Source organism: Strongyloides ratti, assembly GCF_001040885.1.
Source record: "Strongyloides ratti genome assembly S_ratti_ED321, chromosome : 2".
NCBI lineage: Eukaryota > Metazoa > Nematoda > Chromadorea > Rhabditida > Strongyloididae > Strongyloides > Strongyloides ratti.
In genome coordinates, this window is record NC_037308.1 from 14,116,073 (window position 1) to 14,135,482 (window position 19,410).

General features: G+C 25.2%; 7 protein-coding genes across 7 annotated transcripts; 2 read left to right on the top strand and 5 right to left on the bottom strand.

Moving 5' to 3' along the window:
• Positions 1-240: 240 nt before the first annotated feature.
• Positions 241-738, bottom strand: SRAE_2000447900 (NADH dehydrogenase [ubiquinone] 1 alpha subcomplex subunit 6; the record flags this gene model as incomplete). The annotated part of the gene is made up of 3 exons (XM_024643354.1): positions 241-363; positions 416-566; positions 614-738. 3 exons carry the CDS (start codon positions 736-738, stop codon positions 241-243), a joined length of 399 nt encoding a protein of 132 aa, XP_024509032.1.
• A 305-nt stretch (positions 739-1,043) lies between these two features.
• Positions 1,044-2,207, bottom strand: SRAE_2000448000 (Hypothetical protein; the record flags this gene model as incomplete). Its single annotated transcript, XM_024643355.1, has 4 exons — positions 1,044-1,305; positions 1,350-1,378; positions 1,422-2,021; positions 2,076-2,207. 4 exons carry the CDS (start codon positions 2,205-2,207, stop codon positions 1,044-1,046), a joined length of 1,023 nt encoding a protein of 340 aa, XP_024509033.1.
• Positions 2,208-3,563: 1,356 nt separating this feature from the next.
• Positions 3,564-8,895, top strand: SRAE_2000448100 (Intraflagellar transport protein 172 homolog; the record flags this gene model as incomplete). The annotated part of the gene is made up of 2 exons (XM_024643356.1): positions 3,564-3,602; positions 3,709-8,895. 2 exons carry the CDS (start codon positions 3,564-3,566, stop codon positions 8,893-8,895), a joined length of 5,226 nt encoding a protein of 1,741 aa, XP_024509034.1.
• Positions 8,896-9,035: 140 nt separating this feature from the next.
• On the bottom strand, positions 9,036-9,248 carry SRAE_2000448200 (Hypothetical protein; the record flags this gene model as incomplete). Its single annotated transcript, XM_024643357.1, has 1 exon — positions 9,036-9,248. One exon carries the CDS (start codon positions 9,246-9,248, stop codon positions 9,036-9,038), a length of 213 nt encoding a protein of 70 aa, XP_024509035.1.
• Positions 9,249-9,802: 554 nt separating this feature from the next.
• On the bottom strand, positions 9,803-13,328 carry SRAE_2000448300 (Hypothetical protein; the record flags this gene model as incomplete). Its single annotated transcript, XM_024643358.1, has 3 exons — positions 9,803-11,893; positions 11,934-12,325; positions 12,383-13,328. The coding sequence occupies 3 exons, from the start codon at positions 13,326-13,328 to the stop codon at positions 9,803-9,805; spliced, it is 3,429 nt and encodes a 1,142-aa protein (XP_024509036.1).
• A 1,386-nt stretch (positions 13,329-14,714) lies between these two features.
• On the top strand, positions 14,715-17,093 carry SRAE_2000448400 (Adenylyl cyclase class-3/4/guanylyl cyclase domain and Heme-NO binding domain and Haem NO binding associated domain and NO signalling/Golgi transport ligand-binding domain-containing protein; the record flags this gene model as incomplete). Its single annotated transcript, XM_024643359.1, has 3 exons — positions 14,715-14,772; positions 14,967-14,971; positions 15,063-17,093. The coding sequence occupies 3 exons, from the start codon at positions 14,715-14,717 to the stop codon at positions 17,091-17,093; spliced, it is 2,094 nt and encodes a 697-aa protein (XP_024509037.1).
• A 271-nt stretch (positions 17,094-17,364) lies between these two features.
• Positions 17,365-19,410, bottom strand: SRAE_2000448500 (Polyadenylate-binding protein 4; the record flags this gene model as incomplete). The annotated part of the gene is made up of 2 exons (XM_024643360.1): positions 17,365-17,571; positions 17,620-19,410. 2 exons carry the CDS (start codon positions 19,408-19,410, stop codon positions 17,365-17,367), a joined length of 1,998 nt encoding a protein of 665 aa, XP_024509038.1.

Genomic DNA, 19,410 nt, shown 5'->3' on the forward strand with positions numbered 1-19,410 from the left:
AAACTAAAAATTTTAAATTTCAGATGAAAATGACAAAATTATTATTGTATCACATTATTTAGCAGAATAATTCTAGAAAAAAAAATTGTTTCATTGATTGAAAACTTTGTCAAAATTTATGTTTTAAATATATATAAAGTAATTTATAACAATTTAATATCATAATTATCTTTTATTTCCCTATTTTAGAAAAAGATTAAAATGGTTTCAAGAAATTTATAAAATTGACTATTAAATTTTTCAATTTTTTCCTGACAAAAATTTTGACAAGAAATCAGCTGGTTTTGCATCTAAGTTTTCACGGAAAAGCATATTTCTAACATGATCTGGATTGTAAAAGTAATATTTGATACTTAGTAAATCCTTAAGAAAATTTATTTATATTTTTAATAAAAAAATATTATTATAAACATACATTTCTACATTCAGCAACTTTACGATCAATGATTCTAACATCTTGAATATTTTTATTTTTTAAAAATTGTTTCTTGAGAATTTCACGAAAAACTGAAAGAGGCATTTCTTGAAGTTCATATTCATACCAAAATTTTGGAGCAATTCTTTGACTAAAAAAAATATACATAATTTAAATAAATAATTTTAGTAATCATACAGATCTTTATAAACTTTCAAAACACTTTTACGTGCCTCTTCTTTAGTTGAAGAAACAACAGGTTTCACCAATTTGGTAGATAATTCTCCTCCAATTTTGGCAAGTCTTCCTGCCGTATTACTCATTATTTTTTTATTCCTTTATCTGTAAAATATAAACAAATAATGGACATATACTAGTATGAAAAAAAATAAGCCAAAAAAGTTTCTTAAACCACTTGTGGGTGACGGTATACCAAATATCAAACAAATGTCGTGGCGAAAACACCTAGTGAAAATAATCGTAAAAAAATTAATAATTATTTTAATTATCAAATATTAACAAAAGTTATATTTTGTTTTTTTTTTTGTTTCTACAGCAATTCAAACAATAAATAAGAAATATATATATATATATTTAAATAATAAAAAAATAATTTTATAATAATAATTTATAATTCATAATATTCATTACAATATGCTTCATCAAGAGCATCTTCCCATCTTTGAGCAATAATTTTCTTTTCTTCAAAATTCATACTATCACTAGATAACATAGTTAGTAATTTATGTAAATTTCTAAAAATAACATATTTTAATGAAGATTTGTAATATTCTAGTAAATGTTTAAATTCAAAATGTTGTGTTGAGTATTTAATAAATACTTCATAATATGACATTAATATATACTTATACCTTTCTGTTCTTATTTTACTATCCAATGAATTGATAATTAGGGATATTATATCATAACCTACAGGCATGAAAGTTGTGTAATGCCATCCTTCTATTTCAACAACCTCATTGGTATTACTATTTTTAAAATTTACCAATTCTGGACATAAAAATGAATGAGATATTACTAGTGGAAGTAATTTAAAATATTTTTTTTCTTCTAATTTATCAAAAGTTGTATATGGTTTAAGGTAGTGTTTAACTTGTTCAATCATTTTATCAGGATTTTTAAAATATTTCCTCATATATTTTTCTAGTGATTCTATATATGTTGGTTGATAATTAATTAATTGGTCATTTAAAAATGTTAACAAATATTTATTATTGAACATGATGTATCTTTTTGATAATTCTCCAATCCAACGCATACATGATACTTGAAATTTTGCCAGGTATCTTGCCACACTAAGAATTTTTTCTACATCAAGAGTGTTTGTAATATTATTTAATGGATATAAATTTGATGATTCTATGCAAAGACAATCTATATCAACATCATCTTTTTGGTAAGAAAATAAACCATATCCTGATCCATAACTTATTTTTAGACGTTTTTTTTTGGTTTCTAAAAGTTGGAAAATGTAACGCATATTATATATAGCTCCAACTGATGCTAATTCTATTAGCTCTGGTTTTTCTTTGTCAAAATCTATCTTTCTAGTTAGATATACTAAATATCTTTTACCGGTAATTTTCTAAAAAAAAATAAATTATAATAATATTTTATTATAATTAAAAAAAAAACATACTGAAATAAAACAAATTCTATTTAAACAATTATCCAAATTTAAATCTAAACTTCTCCATTGAAATTCTTTGACATCATCACAAAGTCTTTCTCTTTTTATACTATTCTTAATTTTTTCTATTAATTCATCCATTCTTAAAATCTTTCAAAAAATAAAGTTCTATAATGCAAAAAAAAAAAAATTTCTAAAATATAGAATTAAAAGTATAAAAGTAAGAAAAGATTAATGAAAAGTAAAACAAAAAAAAAATACGTCATCAAAACAGTTGGAGATGAATCATTAATATATTCTAAACAATAAATATAAATTTAACACTATTGTTTTAAGGAATCGTTTTTTTTCTTCTCAACAATTCATTACCACAAGTATTATATATATATATAGATATAAGGTTTATATGTATCATTATATGAAGCTCTTATTTTTATCATTACATTTTTTAATTTTAAACCTTTGTGTTAAAAAGAAATAAAATCAAATAATGGTGAATATGTATGAAAAAGATATGATAGTAAAATTGATCTGCTAGAATGAGTAGTGTTATCGAAGTATTTTACCGATAAATTTGTTAGACAAATGAATATTAATTGTTTTTTTTTTTTTTTGTTAGATACATTATTTTAATAGAATAGTAGGAGGTTAATTGAAATCATTATAAAAGTAACTACTTTTTTTTGTACATATGGAGAAACTTTTAAACATATTAAATTAGATGAATAAAATGTTAAAAAAAAAAAAGAAATAATATATAAAAGTTAAAATATATGATTGTAATTTTAAAAAGACATTAATATATTTAAAAGATCAAAGTAAGTATTAGAGATATATTAATTCAAACAACAAAACTTTATAACATTTTTTGTTACTCATTTTCCTTTTTTTTTATATGTCCTTTTTATTTTAATGTACAAAGTCGGTATAATAATATATAAAAGAATAGTAGTTAAAAATAAGATATACTTTTTAAAAATTATATGATATATATATTTATATATAAAGACATATCAGATCAGCAATTGTTTTATGAACACCTGTAGTATCATACAAAATCAGACAGTAGTTTAATAAGTATCTTTTAATGTGTCAATTACTTCTTATTTAGGATTCTTTTTTATTGATGGTTAAGATTATTGGTAAATTTAAAATTAATCCCCTATAATTAATTGGATATTTTAGGTACTTAAATATATATATAATTGTTTTTGGCCTTGGCTTTTTTTTTTATTTATTATTAAATCTGATTATCTCTTATTAATACAATAAATCTTAAACTTATATAAAAAATAAGGCATATTAAATAAAAGTTATTTTTAAATTAATCATACAACAATTATTGTTACTATGGTAACATATCAAAAATATAATATTTTCTTTGGAATAAATAAGTTATTACAAATAATTAAAACAATATTTTTAAAAATAAATAATTAAATATTACAAAAGTAATAATTGTTTTTTTTCTTTCTAAATTATTATAATATAAAAATTATGAAATTACGTTTCTTAGATACAATTATTGATAGTCAGGTAAGTAAAAAAAAAAAATAGATACAAAATAAATAATTATAAAAACAAATTAATATTTTATTAAAATACAAAAAATAAATAAATATTTTATTTTTAAAATTTATAGTTATCATCATCTAAAATACCATCTGTTGCATGGTCATCAAACAACAAAAAATTAGCTGTTGCTACAAAAGATAGAAATATTTATATTTTTGATGGAATAAGAGAACAAAAAGATCGTTTTCATGCTAAACCAATAGAATCAAAATATGGAAAAAATAGTTTTGTTATTACAGCTATAACATTTTCACCAGACTCAATTAAATTGGCTGTTGGGCAGTCTGACAATATTGTTTTTATTTATAAAATTGGTAAAAATTGGGATGAAAAAAAAGTTATATCAAATAAATTTCAACAATCATCAACTGTTAATTGTTTAATATGGCCTGAGGATAATAGATTAGTTGTTGGATTAATGGATGGTAAAGTTCGTTTTGCTTCCTGTCATTCTAATAAAATATCAACTGTCTATAAGACTGATCAAGCAGTTGTCTCACTTGCTAAACATCCAACAAAAAGATCATTTTGTAGTGGACATATTGATGGTAGTATTATTATTTATAATTTTGATAGTAAAAGTCAACAAAAAATTTGTACACATTTAACAGCTCCATTTGCTTTAATATATACAAATTTTGGTATATTAGCAAGTGGATGTGATCAAAGAATAATTAGTTATACAGAAAATGGACGATTATTACAAACATTTGATTATACTAAAGATCCAAATGAAAAAGAATATGTTGTTGGTATTGTTGATCCAACAGGAACAAATGCTGTTTTTGGTAGTTATGATAGACTTAGACTTATGATATGGAATCAAAGAAGAGGTGCATGGGATGAGGGAAATATTTTAGATATTAAAAATTTATATACTATAACATCATTATCATGGAAACCAGATGGTTCAACAATTATTGTTGGATCATTATGTGGTGCTGTTATTGCTATTGATTGTAGTTTAAAAAAAATTTTATTAAAAAATCAATTTGAGGTAACATATGTATCACCATCACAAATAGTTATTAAAGATACAGTTATTGATAATAGTCCAAATATTAGTATAAAAAGTAATAAAGGATATAATATTCGTGATATAAGAATTATGGGAAGAATGAATAAATTTGTTGTTGCATATACAACAAATTCATTAATATTATCAAATATGGAAAAAGAATTAACATCAGAAGTTAATTGGAATTCTGGTGGTAATGAAAAATTTATTATGGAATCTGATAATTGTTGTATGATAATTAATGCTGGTGAAATAAGTATTGTTGAATATGGTATTGATGATATTATAGGATGGATTAGAACAGAAATAATTAATCCACATTTATTAAGTATTCGTTTAAATGAAAGAATATCAAAAGTATATGGTGAAAGAAAAAGAATAGCATATTTAGTTGATTATAATAATATTCATGTTATGGATTTATTAACAAATACACAAATATCACATATTAATCATCCATCACATATAGATTGGCTTGAATTAAATGAAACAGGAAATAAATTATTATTTCGTGATACAAGATCTCGTGTACAATTATATGAAATAGAAGAAAAAAGAACAACAAGTCTTATCAATTATTGTAGTTATATACAATGGGTTCCTGGTAGTGATGTTGTTGTGGCTCAGTCAAATGAAAATTTATGTATATGGTATTCAACTGATCAACCTGATCAAGTAACTATAGTACCTATTAAAGGAGATGTCCAAGATGTTTATAGAGATGATAAGAAAACTGAAGTTATTGTTATTGAAGGTAATAATAAAGTATCATATGAATTAGATAACACTCTTATCGAATTTGGTACTAATATGGATGATTTAAATCTAAGTAAAGCAGTTTATTTTCTTGAAAATAATGATTATAATAATAGTATTGAAATGTTACCAATGTGGAGACAATTAAGTAATGTTGCATTACAAGAAGAAAGACTTCATGTTGCTAGTAGAGCATATGCAGCAATGAAAAATTATTGTAAAGTTGCTTTTATACATGAAATATTAAATGATATAGAAGAATCTAATGATAAATATAATGATTATAAAGTTAAAGCAAAATTATATCTTCTTAATGGTAATTATAAAGAAGCTGAAAAATGTTATATACAAAATAATAATTTAGATGAAGCAATAAAAATGTATAAAAATTTACATAAATGGGATGATGCTATAATGTTAGGAAAAGGATGGAATTATACAAAACTTGGTACTTTACAACAAGAATATTATAAGTATCTATTTGAGACCGGTCAAGATCAAAAGGCAGGTGAATGTAAAGAAAAAGAAGGTGATTTACATGGTGCAATTGACCTATACTTAAAAGGTTCTGCCTCAGCAAAAGCAGCTCGTGTAATTTTAGAAAATAATAAATTAATAAGAGATGAAATATTAGTTGATAGAATTATAAAATCATTAGAATTAAGTTTAAATTATGAAAAAATTGGTGAAATTTATGAAAAACTTGAAATGTATGATAAAAGTATGGATGGATATAAAAAAGGTAATAATTTTAATAAAGCTATACAACTTGCAAGAACACATTATCCAGAGGATGTTGTTGAATTAGAAGAAAAATGGGGTGATTGGTTAGTTAAAAATGGTTATTATGAAGAAAGTATTTCACATTATTTAGAAGCTGGTGAAATGATTAAAGCTATTGATAGTTCAATAAAAGGTAAAGATTATGAAAAAGCAATACAAATAATTAATGTATTAGAACCTAATCCAAATAATTATGAATATTTTTTTAAAATTGGTGAATATTTTGAAGAAAAAGGTAATTTTGATGAAGCTGAAAAATATTATATTGATGCTAAAAAACCAGAAGAAGCATTAAATATGTATAATAGAAAATCACAATGGACTGAAGCTCATAGACTTGCTAGTGAAATTATGGATGAAAATGAAACACAAAAATTATATTTAGAAAAAGCTGAAAAACTTGAAATGATGGGAAAATATAAAGATGCAGAAGAATTATATATTAGTATGGGTGAACCTAAAAAAGCTATAGCTATGTATAGAAATGCAAATAAAATTACTGAAATGATGATATTAGTTGAAAAATATCATCCTGAATTTGTTATAGAAACAAGAAAACGTCTTGCTGAAGAATTTGAAAGAAATGGTGATCTTAAATCTGCTGAAGAACAATATTTAATAAGTGGTGATTGGAAAAGTTGTGTTGATATGTATATGGAAGTTGGTGAATGGTCTGATGCATATAGAATAGGTAAACAAGAAGGTGGTGATAATGCTGGAAAAAATATTATTTATTTATGGGCAAAATCATTAGGTGGTGATCCTGGTGTTAAACTTCTTCAAAAATATAATATTCTTAATGAAGTTATTAATATAGCATGCCAAAATAATGATTTTGATTTTGCTTTTGAAATATGTAAAATTGGTAATAAAAGTAAATTACCTATAGTTTATAGAAAATTAGGTGAACATTTAGAGGAAGAAAATAATTTAAATGATGCAGAAAAAAATTATATTCTTGGTGATGTTCCTCGTGAAGCAGTTAATATGTATATAAATAATCAAATGTGGGATGATGGAGAAAGAGTTGCTAAAGAATATGCTACAGAAATGTTAAATGATATATATATAGGTCAAGCAACATTAGCTGTTAGAAATAAAGATTATTCTAAAGCAGAAACATACTTATTAAGAGCTGATAAACCAGAAGTAATATTAAATTATTATAAAGAAAATAATATGTGGGATGATGCATTACGAATTGCTAATGATTATTTACCATTACAATTAAATGATATACAAAAAGAATATGATAAGATACAATTAAAAAGTGGTAGTAAAGGTGTAGCTAGTTATGTAGCACAAGCAAAAGATTATGAAATGAATGAAGATTACCTTAATGCAGTAAATACTTTACTTAAAATTAAACCACCTATAACTGAAAATGAAGAAATTATTGTGACAGCATTAAAAAAAGCTGCTGATATAACATTAAAATTTATTACTACTGGAAATAGAAATACAATATTAAATAATATTACAAAACAACTTGATATTTATGGTTTATATCTTGATGAAGGTGAAATATATTTACTTTGGAATAAACCAAAAGAAGCTATTGAAGTTTTAGTTAAAGGAAAAGAATATTCAAAGGCAAAAAGAATTGCTATTGAAATGTTACCAGAAATGGAAAATTATGTTGAAGATGAATATAAAAAATATTTAACAAATGAAGGTAATATTAATGAATTAATAAGTATTGATGTTATAAGTGCAATTGACTTATTAGTACAAAAAAAACAATGGAATAAAGCATTAGATATAGCTGTTAAACAAAATCATCAACCATTAGTTGATAAGTATGTTGCTATATATGTTAGTGAATTATTAAATGATAATATGTATAAAGAAGCTATTAAAATATTTGAAACATATGGAACATCAAGTAATAAAGAAAATTTAAATATTTATAAAAAATTAATTGAAATTATTGTTAGTGAAAAATATGAATATGATACAATATCATCATTAAGAAATATGTTACTTAATTTAGTAAATAAATTACATAATGATAATAATTCTAATGAAGTAACAAATGAATTATTTGATAGATATTTACAATGTATACATTTTATTTGTTTATATGAAAGTTTAGAAGAATTTAATTCAAATGAAATTGAAGAAATAAAATTAAAAATAAAAATATCACTTCTTAGATATATTGATTTATTACCAGCAGATAAGGTATTTTATGAAGCAGGAATAGCATGTAAAAATTTTGGTGAAAAATATGAAAATATGGCTTTTACTTTTTTAAATATGTATCTTGATGTTATAGATGCTATTGAAGATAATGATCCATCTATTGTTGATAATAGTATTTTTGTTAGTACAGATATACCTACACAATATCCATTACCAGAGAAAGTTTTTGTTAGTCAAGATGAACATGAAGAGATAAAAGAATGGGTACTTTCAGTGTCTGTTGATACAAAAATTGATAAAGAATTATTACTAGATAGTAGAGGTTTATTTGAAGGTTGTATAATATCACCGACACTTGTTAAATATGATATGTGTATTATTACTGGATACCCTATATTAGATAATCCAAAAATTTTAACTAATAATATGAAAGCAATTTCAATATATTGGAATACATTTGCAACAATAAGTAAAACAAATAGTACTGATAAGTTGCAGGATATTCAAATATTTTTATCTAAATGGGCTGGTATTCCAATATCTATTATTTAATTTTAATTAATAAATTTTAATACAAAATAAAAATAATTTTACTTGTAAATTTTATTTAATATAATAAAATATATTTACAATAAATTGATACTAGATATGATATAGAATTATACAATGGATTATCATTTGCTTTTAATGATTTATTTTTTGCCCCATCCTCCCATACCATACATTCCACGACCATATCCTCCATACATTCCACGGCCATATCCTCCATACATTCCACGGCCATAACCTCCATAACCTCCATACATTCCACGACCATAACCTCCATACATTCCTGGTCCAAAGAATTGAGATGTTGTCAATGCAACAATACAGGCAAGAATAAGAAGAATAATTTTAGAAAACATTTTGAGTAATCAAGTAATATCTTTTAATAAAGATGATGATAATTTTTAAATTTTAAACATTTTTATATCAAAACTATAGAAGGTCATTTACCGCCTTCTTATTTTAATAAAATAATTGAACTAGTTATAATAAATAAACCAAATTTCAATAAATAATACTTCTTTTAATTTTTACTATTTTTGTTAGGCAAACTATATCATTAAACGAATTATAATCTTTTTAACCAATAAAAATGATACATTGTAAAAAAAAAGATAAACACTTTAAAATAATATATTTACCAAAAATATTTAAAAATTATTATAAAGTTTAATGAAATAACAAATGATATACTGTAGAAAAAATTATTTTTATTAACTATCAGTCATAATATAATATAAATAACATAAAACAAAAAAAAAACAATAATATTATTAAATAATAAGGAAATAGTTAAATTATTTTTATGTTAAAATATAACTCGACCCGTCATATTTAATTATTTTTTTTGTACAAGAAAAAAAAAGTAAATATTACATATAATTCCTACTCAATGAATTTTTTTTATTGAAAATTAAAAACGCCTGGAACGAGAATAATTATTATAGTACAATTGTTGCGCCTGTTGGTAACTATGTTGTTTGTTATTACCAGTAGGTGGATGATAATAACTATTTTGATGAGGTCTTTGTCCATGAATATGATTATTAAACATTTGTTGTGGACATGATAATCCTTGAGGTATTCTTGAAGTGAACAGAGATGCATTAGAAGGAGATGGATGATTAAATTGTGGTCCCAATATAATAGGTTGCTCCATTAATGGTTTTATGTATGGTTCTTGTTTTAATAGTGAAGGAACTGGTCTTGAATTGTATGTTGATGATGTTGAAAATGAGTACCTTTGAATCGATGGTAACATATTACTACTTCGTGGTGAATATATATTTCCTATTGAAGGATTTTGTAAAGGTTGATGATGTTGATATAATGGTGATTCATTATATTGGATATGTTGAAGATGATTATATCTATCTTCTATTTTTCGTATATCATCATTTTCACGAATATAATTATTTGATTGCCTTCTATCAGGACGATTATGAGGATATGGACTAATAGGTGATCTAAAATCTCTTCTTATATTATTTAATGTACCTCCGTATTTAGAATGATTTTGATTTATAGAACATTCACGATTCCTTTTTTTATTATGTTTCGATTTTCTATTTTTCCTAGATTTTTTTCTTTTTCCAATTTTTCCACCATTACTACCATTACTACTACTACCTTGAGATTGTTGTTGTTTATCAAATTTAGCGCTTGATGGCAACTCAATTGATGGTGGAACCGGTGGCTCAGTCATAATTAACGATGGTATTTTGAAGTTACATGATGGTGATGATACTGTTTCATTTCTCGAAGTATTTTTACTCGATGGTATCCAATCATTTGATGAAGTAGTATCTTTAGTATTATCACTATCACTTTGACACATATTTGATGACTGATCTTTAGTCTCTTTTTGACATTTCACTGATTCATGTACCACTTTTTCTATTGCTTTTATGTCATTAGATTTACTAGCATTTTCAATAGTATTATCATTATCAAAACATTTTTTATCATCATTATCTTTAGTACATGTCAATTTAATGTTATTTAAAATAGGTGGTTTAGGTGGTGATGTAAAAATGTTCAACAATTTTTGATCCTCCAAAATAAAAACACCTACAAATTTTGTTGAAAAGTCAAATAAACTTATTTCATAACCAGGTAAATCAAATAATAAATCAGGAATATCTGCAAAAGAATCAAGAGGTATTAGAGAGAAAGACTTAAGAAGATTTGAATCTTCAAAATTAATTACAATTCCTAATCTTTCTTTAAATAAATATTTTCGATATTTAAAAAAATTTCCGTCATCAAATGTTCTGTTTGCTTCAACAATACAAACCATAACTCTATCTGTTAATGATTCAATAGAAATTTCAAAAACTTCTTTTAATGCATTAACATTTCGAATAAGATTAATTTTGTCAAATCTTTGTGGCATCTCATCTTTTAACATAAATAAATCTGGATTTTTTATAGAATAAATTGTCAATGGAATATCATTAGAACCATCATTTAAAATAACATTACATAAATTTTTTTCCATCTTTTTTTTTTCTTCCGTCTCCTTTTTTAACAAATTCATTTTTTCTTCACGTATTCTTGCTTCTATTTCCATTTCTCTTTTCTTTCTTTTTGCCTCTCTTTCAGCAACTGCCTCTTCACGTTCTCTTAATAATCGTTCCTCTTTTATTTTTTTTTCTTGACAAATCTTACAATTAGAATCATACAAATGATTAAGATGTTTTGATGTTGTATCATCATTTGTATCTCCTAATATTGAATCAACAAGTGATAAAGCATCTCCCTCATGAGAATCAGGAATTTTTCCACTACTAATAACTTTAACCGGTGTACAAATACCTCTTTTTTGATTTTTAATAACTTTATTATCATTTATTATTTCTTGTAACAAATTACCACTACAACTACTACTACTACTTTGACCATTTTCTTTTTTTATTTTTATACCATGTTTAACCTCTTTAAGAGGCATCTTCAATAATTCACCAATAGACATTCGCCTTCTAAGTAAGTTTAAATATAAAATCTACAAAATTAATATAAAATATTAATAAAATAAACTATACTTTTTTCTCAGTTCTCTCCTGATTATGCATAAAATATCTAGCAAATTTCTTATAACCACAATAATCTTTACCCATAAATTTCTCAAATATTTGCCTTTCAAGTTCATTAACAAAAGCTCTTACCATCCTTTCTTTTCCAGCTTCAATTTCACTTTTCTTGAGAAGAAGAATAAATATTTTAAATGTTAATTTTTTAAAACCATTTCTTAACATTTCTTCTTTCTTTTCATTACTGTTATCTTCTTTATCTTTTTCTATAACTACCGGTATATAAAAAGGTGATTTCTTCAGAAATTTATAAGCATAATCAAAAGATATTTCTTTTTTAACATTACTGTCGTCAAATAATTGAATTTCAATTGTTTTACTATTTCTACATTTTTCATACCATTCTTGTAATTTGTGTTTTATACAACTATTTGAACAATAAATAATAGATTTAAATTTACCTTGAGGCAATTTAAAAACATTCTTCGTAATTTCTTTACAACATGTTACACATTTCCTTTTACTAATATTAGAAGTACTGTCACCTTTTATTTTATTTTTTTTCTCATCTTCATCATCACCCCCCACATCAAGATATTCCTCATCAAATATATCATTAGTTGGAGATACAAGACAATTCTTAGACATTACCTCAGGACTTGATTCTATACTATCAAAAAGTTTTAAAAAATTATCATCAATAGATGTTTCAAAACAATTTAACATATCATCACATGTTATATCATTACAATCCTCATCTATAATATTATCATTAGAAGAAAATTTATTTAACATATTTTCAAAATGATCCATTTCATCTTGTAATTGATCCTCAGATACTAATGGTTCATCATCATCTATTGAATTATAATTTAATGGACCTTCAGATAAAATTGTTGTTGGAGATGTTATTTGAGTATTCCTAATTCCTCCATTATCATTATATAACTCATCAATATTATTATACATATCATAATGATTATTTACATAAGATTGATTTTCTTCATTATTGAAATAAACATTTCGACCTGTTTGAGAATTTTGATGTTCAGTATAATAATAAGGATCATTTATTAAATCATTATTATCATGACCCATACTATTAGATGTTGTGGAAGATTCTCTTTCAACATTTGATGAATGATATCCTATAGTTGTTTCGTTGTAAGGACATTCAATTGTTTCATAACGTGGAAAATTAAAAGTATTACTATTGTTTTCATGATAAATATTTACTAAATCATTTTCTACTAAACCAATGCCATTAACAATTACTTCATCTGATTGTGTCATTGTTGTAGTTGTCGTTATAGATGATGACGACACTGAGGGAATATTTAAATGATGGTAGTATGTTGATGTGTGATTTGTGTAATATGGCGGCTCACCATTCCATAAAGGATCCATTTATAATATAATCAAAATTGATAAAATATATTTATATATAATATAAGAGAAATTTTGTTAGAAAAAAAAAAAAATTAATAACAAGTTATATTCTTTGTTAAACTCTAAATTTCTACTAAAAAGTGAGAGGTAAAAAAATATGTAGTTAGTATTAGTATTTTTCTTACCCAAAAATTGTGGAATGTAAATTTATTAAATAAACATGCAAAATAAAACATATAAGATGTACTATATATATGCAAACAGTATATAGTATAATATTTAAAAGATAAATGAGAATAAAGTTTGTTGGTATTATAGGCAGGCAAAACAATCCGATTTACATTTAAAGTAGATGTCTTTCCAACATGGATAACAAAGTTATTCGTTGTGAAACGACAACAAAACAAAACGACAAGACACAGGAGAGAGTATTTAAAACTCAGGGACATAAGACCTGCCTCTTCAAGCTATCTCCTACCAACAAAATATTATAATATATGATAATAAAAAAGAAAAAAAACACGCCTTCTTGTCTGATGGCTCCTTGTCTTCGTCTTCTTCCATAACACGTCCATTCAACATGTATAAAATATATAGAAATATTTCTCCTTTTCTTCCCCCTTTTTATCTTCATCTGCCTTCTGATATGATGGGATGTTGATTGTAGCTTCTCAACAAATATTACTACTTTTTTTTTCCTGTCATATATATATATATATATTTTTTTTTATATGTATATATTAATTGTTCTTTGTATATTTATTATTTATTTTTTGTTGAATTAAGTGCTTTTACCAAAACTGGCATTAAAAATGTAACAAAATAAAAAAAAAATTATTACTTTTTTTTTTTTAAACTGATAACAAAAATGTTAAACTATTTAAATTTTCTTCTTAACTCTTTTCAAGTAAAAATGGGTAGACATACTCATAGATATGTATTTTTATTTTACATAACAAACAATATATATATATATTTTTTTATAATATTAAAGTATATTGTGTCAAAATATAATATAATAAATTGTTATTTTCATTGTTTATTATAAATTTTCAAATATATACTTTTGTCTGTTAGTTAAAATAAAAAAATTATACAATGAAAGGGATGGAATTATAAATTTTATATTTAAAATGAAGAAAAAAAAATGTGTATATTTTATCATTAAGAAATGTTGTAATAAATTTGTTAAAAAAGTTGATTAAAGATAGAATAATTAAAATGGTTAATGGTCAATTTATAATTTTAAAAAGCATGATATATAAAAGTTATATTTTAAATGCTTTATATTATATAAAGGTGTAACATTTTTTTTCTATCATTAAAATTACTTTTATGAAAAATTGATACATATTCTTAAAGAAAACTATTTGAAGTATAAAATAAAGGCAAATGATAAATATTATGATAAAAATTAATTATTCAAAGATAAATGGATTGTTGCGTGTTACTGGCCCCGAAGGTAAAATTTTTGTTATACTGTTAAGAAAACTTTTTAAAATTTTGTTAAAATATTATTTTTAAAATACTTAACACTACAAAGTTTCATCAATTTATATTTATAATATTAAAATTTATATAATAAACTTTTATAAAACAATTTGATTTTATATTATATTAGAAAAAAATAAATTGAATATATAAGGTATTTTTTAGTTATGGTAGGTTTTTAATAATTTTTATATATATATTTTTTTTCAACCATCTATATATGTTTTTTAATCAACATAAGAATAAAATATTAAATTTTAGTTTGGTTGGATTCATGAATCGTTTAGACAACTTGTCTATCGTAAATATGGTCGTGATGTTTGGTTAAAAATTTTAGAAATAATAAAATTTGAAGAAGGTAGTGAATGTGAAATTAGTCATTATTATAAAGATGAAGATACAATGAAAATTGTTAATGCAATGGCTAATGTTATTGGTATTCCAATAGAAGAAGTTTGGGAAGCATATGGTGGTTTTTTAATTCAATTTACAATGGAAACAGGATGGGATGAATTGTTAAAAGCATTATCAGATAATTTAGAAGGTTTTCTTGATAGTTTAGATTCATTACATTACTTTATTGACCATGTAGTTTATCGAACAAAATTAAAAGGACCATCTTTTAGATGTGAACCAGCAAAAAATGGAAGCTTAATTCTTCATTATTATTCAAAACGTTCTGGTCTTTATCCAATTGTTAAAGGAGTTGTCAGAGAGGTAGCAAGACGTATTTTTAATACAGAAGTTATAATGAAAGTTCAAGAACGTAAACAAGAACATCTAGATACATATATAACTGAACATGTCATTTTCAGTATAACAATGGTAGAAAATGAAAATTCAGGTAATAATATTAAATCATTATCAGAGAAATCTAATAAACAAAAAGAAATAGTTATTCCAAAAAGTGGTTATAATTTAACTGTAAAAGATTTTGTAAATGCATTCCCACATCATTTATGTTTTGATAAGAATTTAATCCTCCAACATGTTGGTTCATATTTAATTCAAAATTTATCAAATTTAAAAATTGGATTTACAACATTAACAGATATAGTAGATTTAGTACATCCTGAATTACCGTTAACCTTTGAATCATTAATTGCATTTAAAAATAGTTTATTTGTCTTTAAAATAAAGAATAAAGGATTAAATAATCAAGATGATACAACAACTGTTGAATTGAAAGGATCAATGGTTCATTTAGAAGATCAAAATTATATTTTGTACTTATGTTCATTAAGTGTAACAACTGTTAGAGAGATGATTATAAATAATTTATACCTTTCTGACATGCAAAAACATGATGGTACTAGAGATTTAATAATGTTAAACCAATCCAGAATGTCACAAGTAGAGTTAAATAGAAAGTTAGAAGAAACAACAAAAAATTTAAAAAGAATGGCTATGGATTTAGAAATTGAAACTCAAAAGACGGATGAATTGTTATGTCAATTGATGCCTTCAACTGTTGCTGAAAGTTTAAGACAAGGAAGAAATATTGAAGCAGCTGAATTTTTAGAAGCAACATGTTTATTTACAGATATTGTAACATTTACAAATATTTGTGCACTTTGTAGTCCTTATGATGTTGTTAATCTTCTTAATGATATGTATTTACGTTTTGATCGTCTAGTAACGTTACATGATGTTTATAAAGTTGAGACAATTGGTGATGCATATGTTATTGTTGGAGGTGTACCAAAAATTTGTGAAAATCATGCAGAAAGAGTATTAAATTGTTCCATAGGAATGTTAATGGAAAGTAGAGCTGTAATAAGTCCTTTAGCTCATCTTGTCAATAATAAAAAAATGCTTGAAGATAATTCAATTAAGATTCGTATTGGTATACATACTGGACCAGTAGTTGCTGGTGTTGTTGGTGCTAAAATGCCAAAATATTGTTTATTTGGTGATGCCGTTAATACAGCATCTAAAATGGAAAGTAATGGAGTACCACTTAGAATACATGTTTCAGATCCATCTAAAAACCATGCGTTAAAAACAAATCCTTCATTTGAATTTGAAACTCGTGGTATTGTTAATTTAAAAGAAAAAGGTGAAGTTCTTACACATTTCTTAATAAAAAATGGAAGAAAAAGTGTTTGGGAATTAACGGGAAAACAGAAAGGAAAAGAATCATCAATTGATGGATATACTGAACTTCAACAAGCTTATGAAGATTACAAAAATTCTCTTGCTCTTACTATTAAATTGAATAACCTAAGAAATGGTAATGAAAATGATGTAAAAAAACCAAAAAATAAAAGTACATTTTGTAGTTTGATGTAAAAAAAATGTTATTGTTCTTTCAATAAAATATATTAAAAATAGAAAAAACATTTTACATACCTTTTCTCAATTTAACATACTTGAATAAATATTTACATTGAAAATTATTAATTTGTGTTGTTTTTAAATAAAAAGATTAACTACAAGATATTTAAATGAAAAAATATTCATTTAACAACAACAACGGTAGTACAAAATTCCAAAGAACATGCACTCCACACAATTCGCAATGTAATGACAAATATGTGCACAAAATAACAAATTAGGTGTTTTAGTGATTTCCAGCCTTAGCAGCATTATTGAGAACATTAGCAGCTTCAGCTACTTTAGATTGGAGAAGTTCTTCATTATCCAACATCATTAACAATTCAGAGTTGTCCATTTCTAACATCATTCCTGTAATTTTTCCAACATCTGAATCTTTGCAATTCTTAGCAACTAAAGGATAGATTCTTTCTCCGATCATTTGTTTTTGTTCCTAAAATAATAAAATTATATTATAATAAAAAAAAAAAAAAAAACTTACTTGAACAGAAGCTTTAGATAAAGTATAAGCAGTTAATGGTTCTTGAGGACCACTTTGATAAATTTCTTGTTGCATCTGTCCCATTGGTTGGTTGGCTGGACGTTGTTGCATACCATAATAATTTGGATGCATATTTTGTTTTCCTTGCATTGGAGGATTAACTGCAGTTCCACGAACCATAGGCTGTTGTGGCATATTGGATCTTGGCATACGTTGATTGTATTGACGTGGTGCATTTTGTCCTCCACCTTGTGGACGATTTCCTCTTACATTTTGATTTTGATAATTACCTTGCATTGGATAATTTTGTGGATTCCCATTAAATCCTCCAGCATTTTGATAGTTATTCCATCTTGGAGCATTATTTCTAACTTGTCCAGCATTAACTCCTGATGGTCCAAAGTGTCCACGTCCATTTTGCATTGGAGCATTAAGATAGAAACCTCCAGGATGATGATTACTATAAACTGGTGGAATCTGAGCATTCATCCTATTGTAAGGGAATGTTCTTAAGTACTGAGTAGCCAACTGAGCCTTTCTCTCTTCTTTTCTTTGAGCAAGAGCAACATAAAGTGGTTTAGTTCCAAACATTTTACCGTTCATTTCAGTAACTGCTTTTGTGGCATCAGAGCGAGACTCGTAGCAAACAAAACCAAATCCTTTGGAACGATCTTGTTCATCTCTCATGATCTTAGCAGAGGTAATAGTACCGAATCCTTCAAATTGTTGACGAAGTTGTTCATCAGTGACAGTGTCATCTAAGTTTTTGACGTATAAATTAACACCTTCAAACTTAGCAAGACGTTCTCTTTTTTGTATTTCATGCTTTTGTTTTAATTCATGTAATCTGTCATTTTTCTTCTGAGCACATCCGACATAAAGTCTTTTGTCAGAGTTAGGAACAACAGTATCATTCATTTCAGCAACAGCTTTTGAAGCAGATTCAGCATCCTTGAAACAAACAAAACCAAACCCTTTGGATTTTCCGTCGTCGGTCTTCATTACGACAGCTGAAGTAATTTCGCCGTACTTGGAGAACATTTTACTTAATGTATCATCATCGATCTTGTCATCAAAATTCTTGACATAAACATTAGTAAAATTCTTCTGATCAGAAGAGTTCTCCTTTTTGCGAAGATCACGTTGAATAAATTTTCCAACGTAAACCTTTTTTCCGTCCAAAAGCATACCATTGACACGATCAATAGCCTTTTGAGCAGATTCTTCGGTTTCAAAATGAATGAATCCATATCCCAAAGAAACTCCATTCTCGTCAGTAGCAACCTTACAGGAAAGAATGTTTCCAAACATTGAGAATGTATCATAAATAGATTTAGTATCAATTGATTTATCCATGTTTTTAATGAAAACATTTCCAGCACCTGAGCGACGAAGAGATGGATCACGTTGAGACCACATAATTCTCATTGGTCTTCCCATAAGTGGTTCAAAATTCATAGTATCCAAAGCCATTTCAGCATCTTCAACTTTTTCAAAATTAACATAAGCGTATCCAAGAGAATTACGGGTTACAGTGTCACGGCAAACACGAATTGAGATAACAGTTCCAGCTGTACTGAATTGTGAAAAAAGTACAGATTCAGAAACATCAGGATGAAGATCTCCAACGTAAAGGGAAGCGGATTGGTAAGAACGTTGTCCGGTGGTACCATTAGAAGTATTGTTATTAGTGCCAGCAACAGCTCCATTAGCTGTTCCATTTCCAGAAGCACCAGTTTGAGCTACTTTAGCTTGTGAATTTTGTTCAGGATTTTGTGTAGCAACAGACAT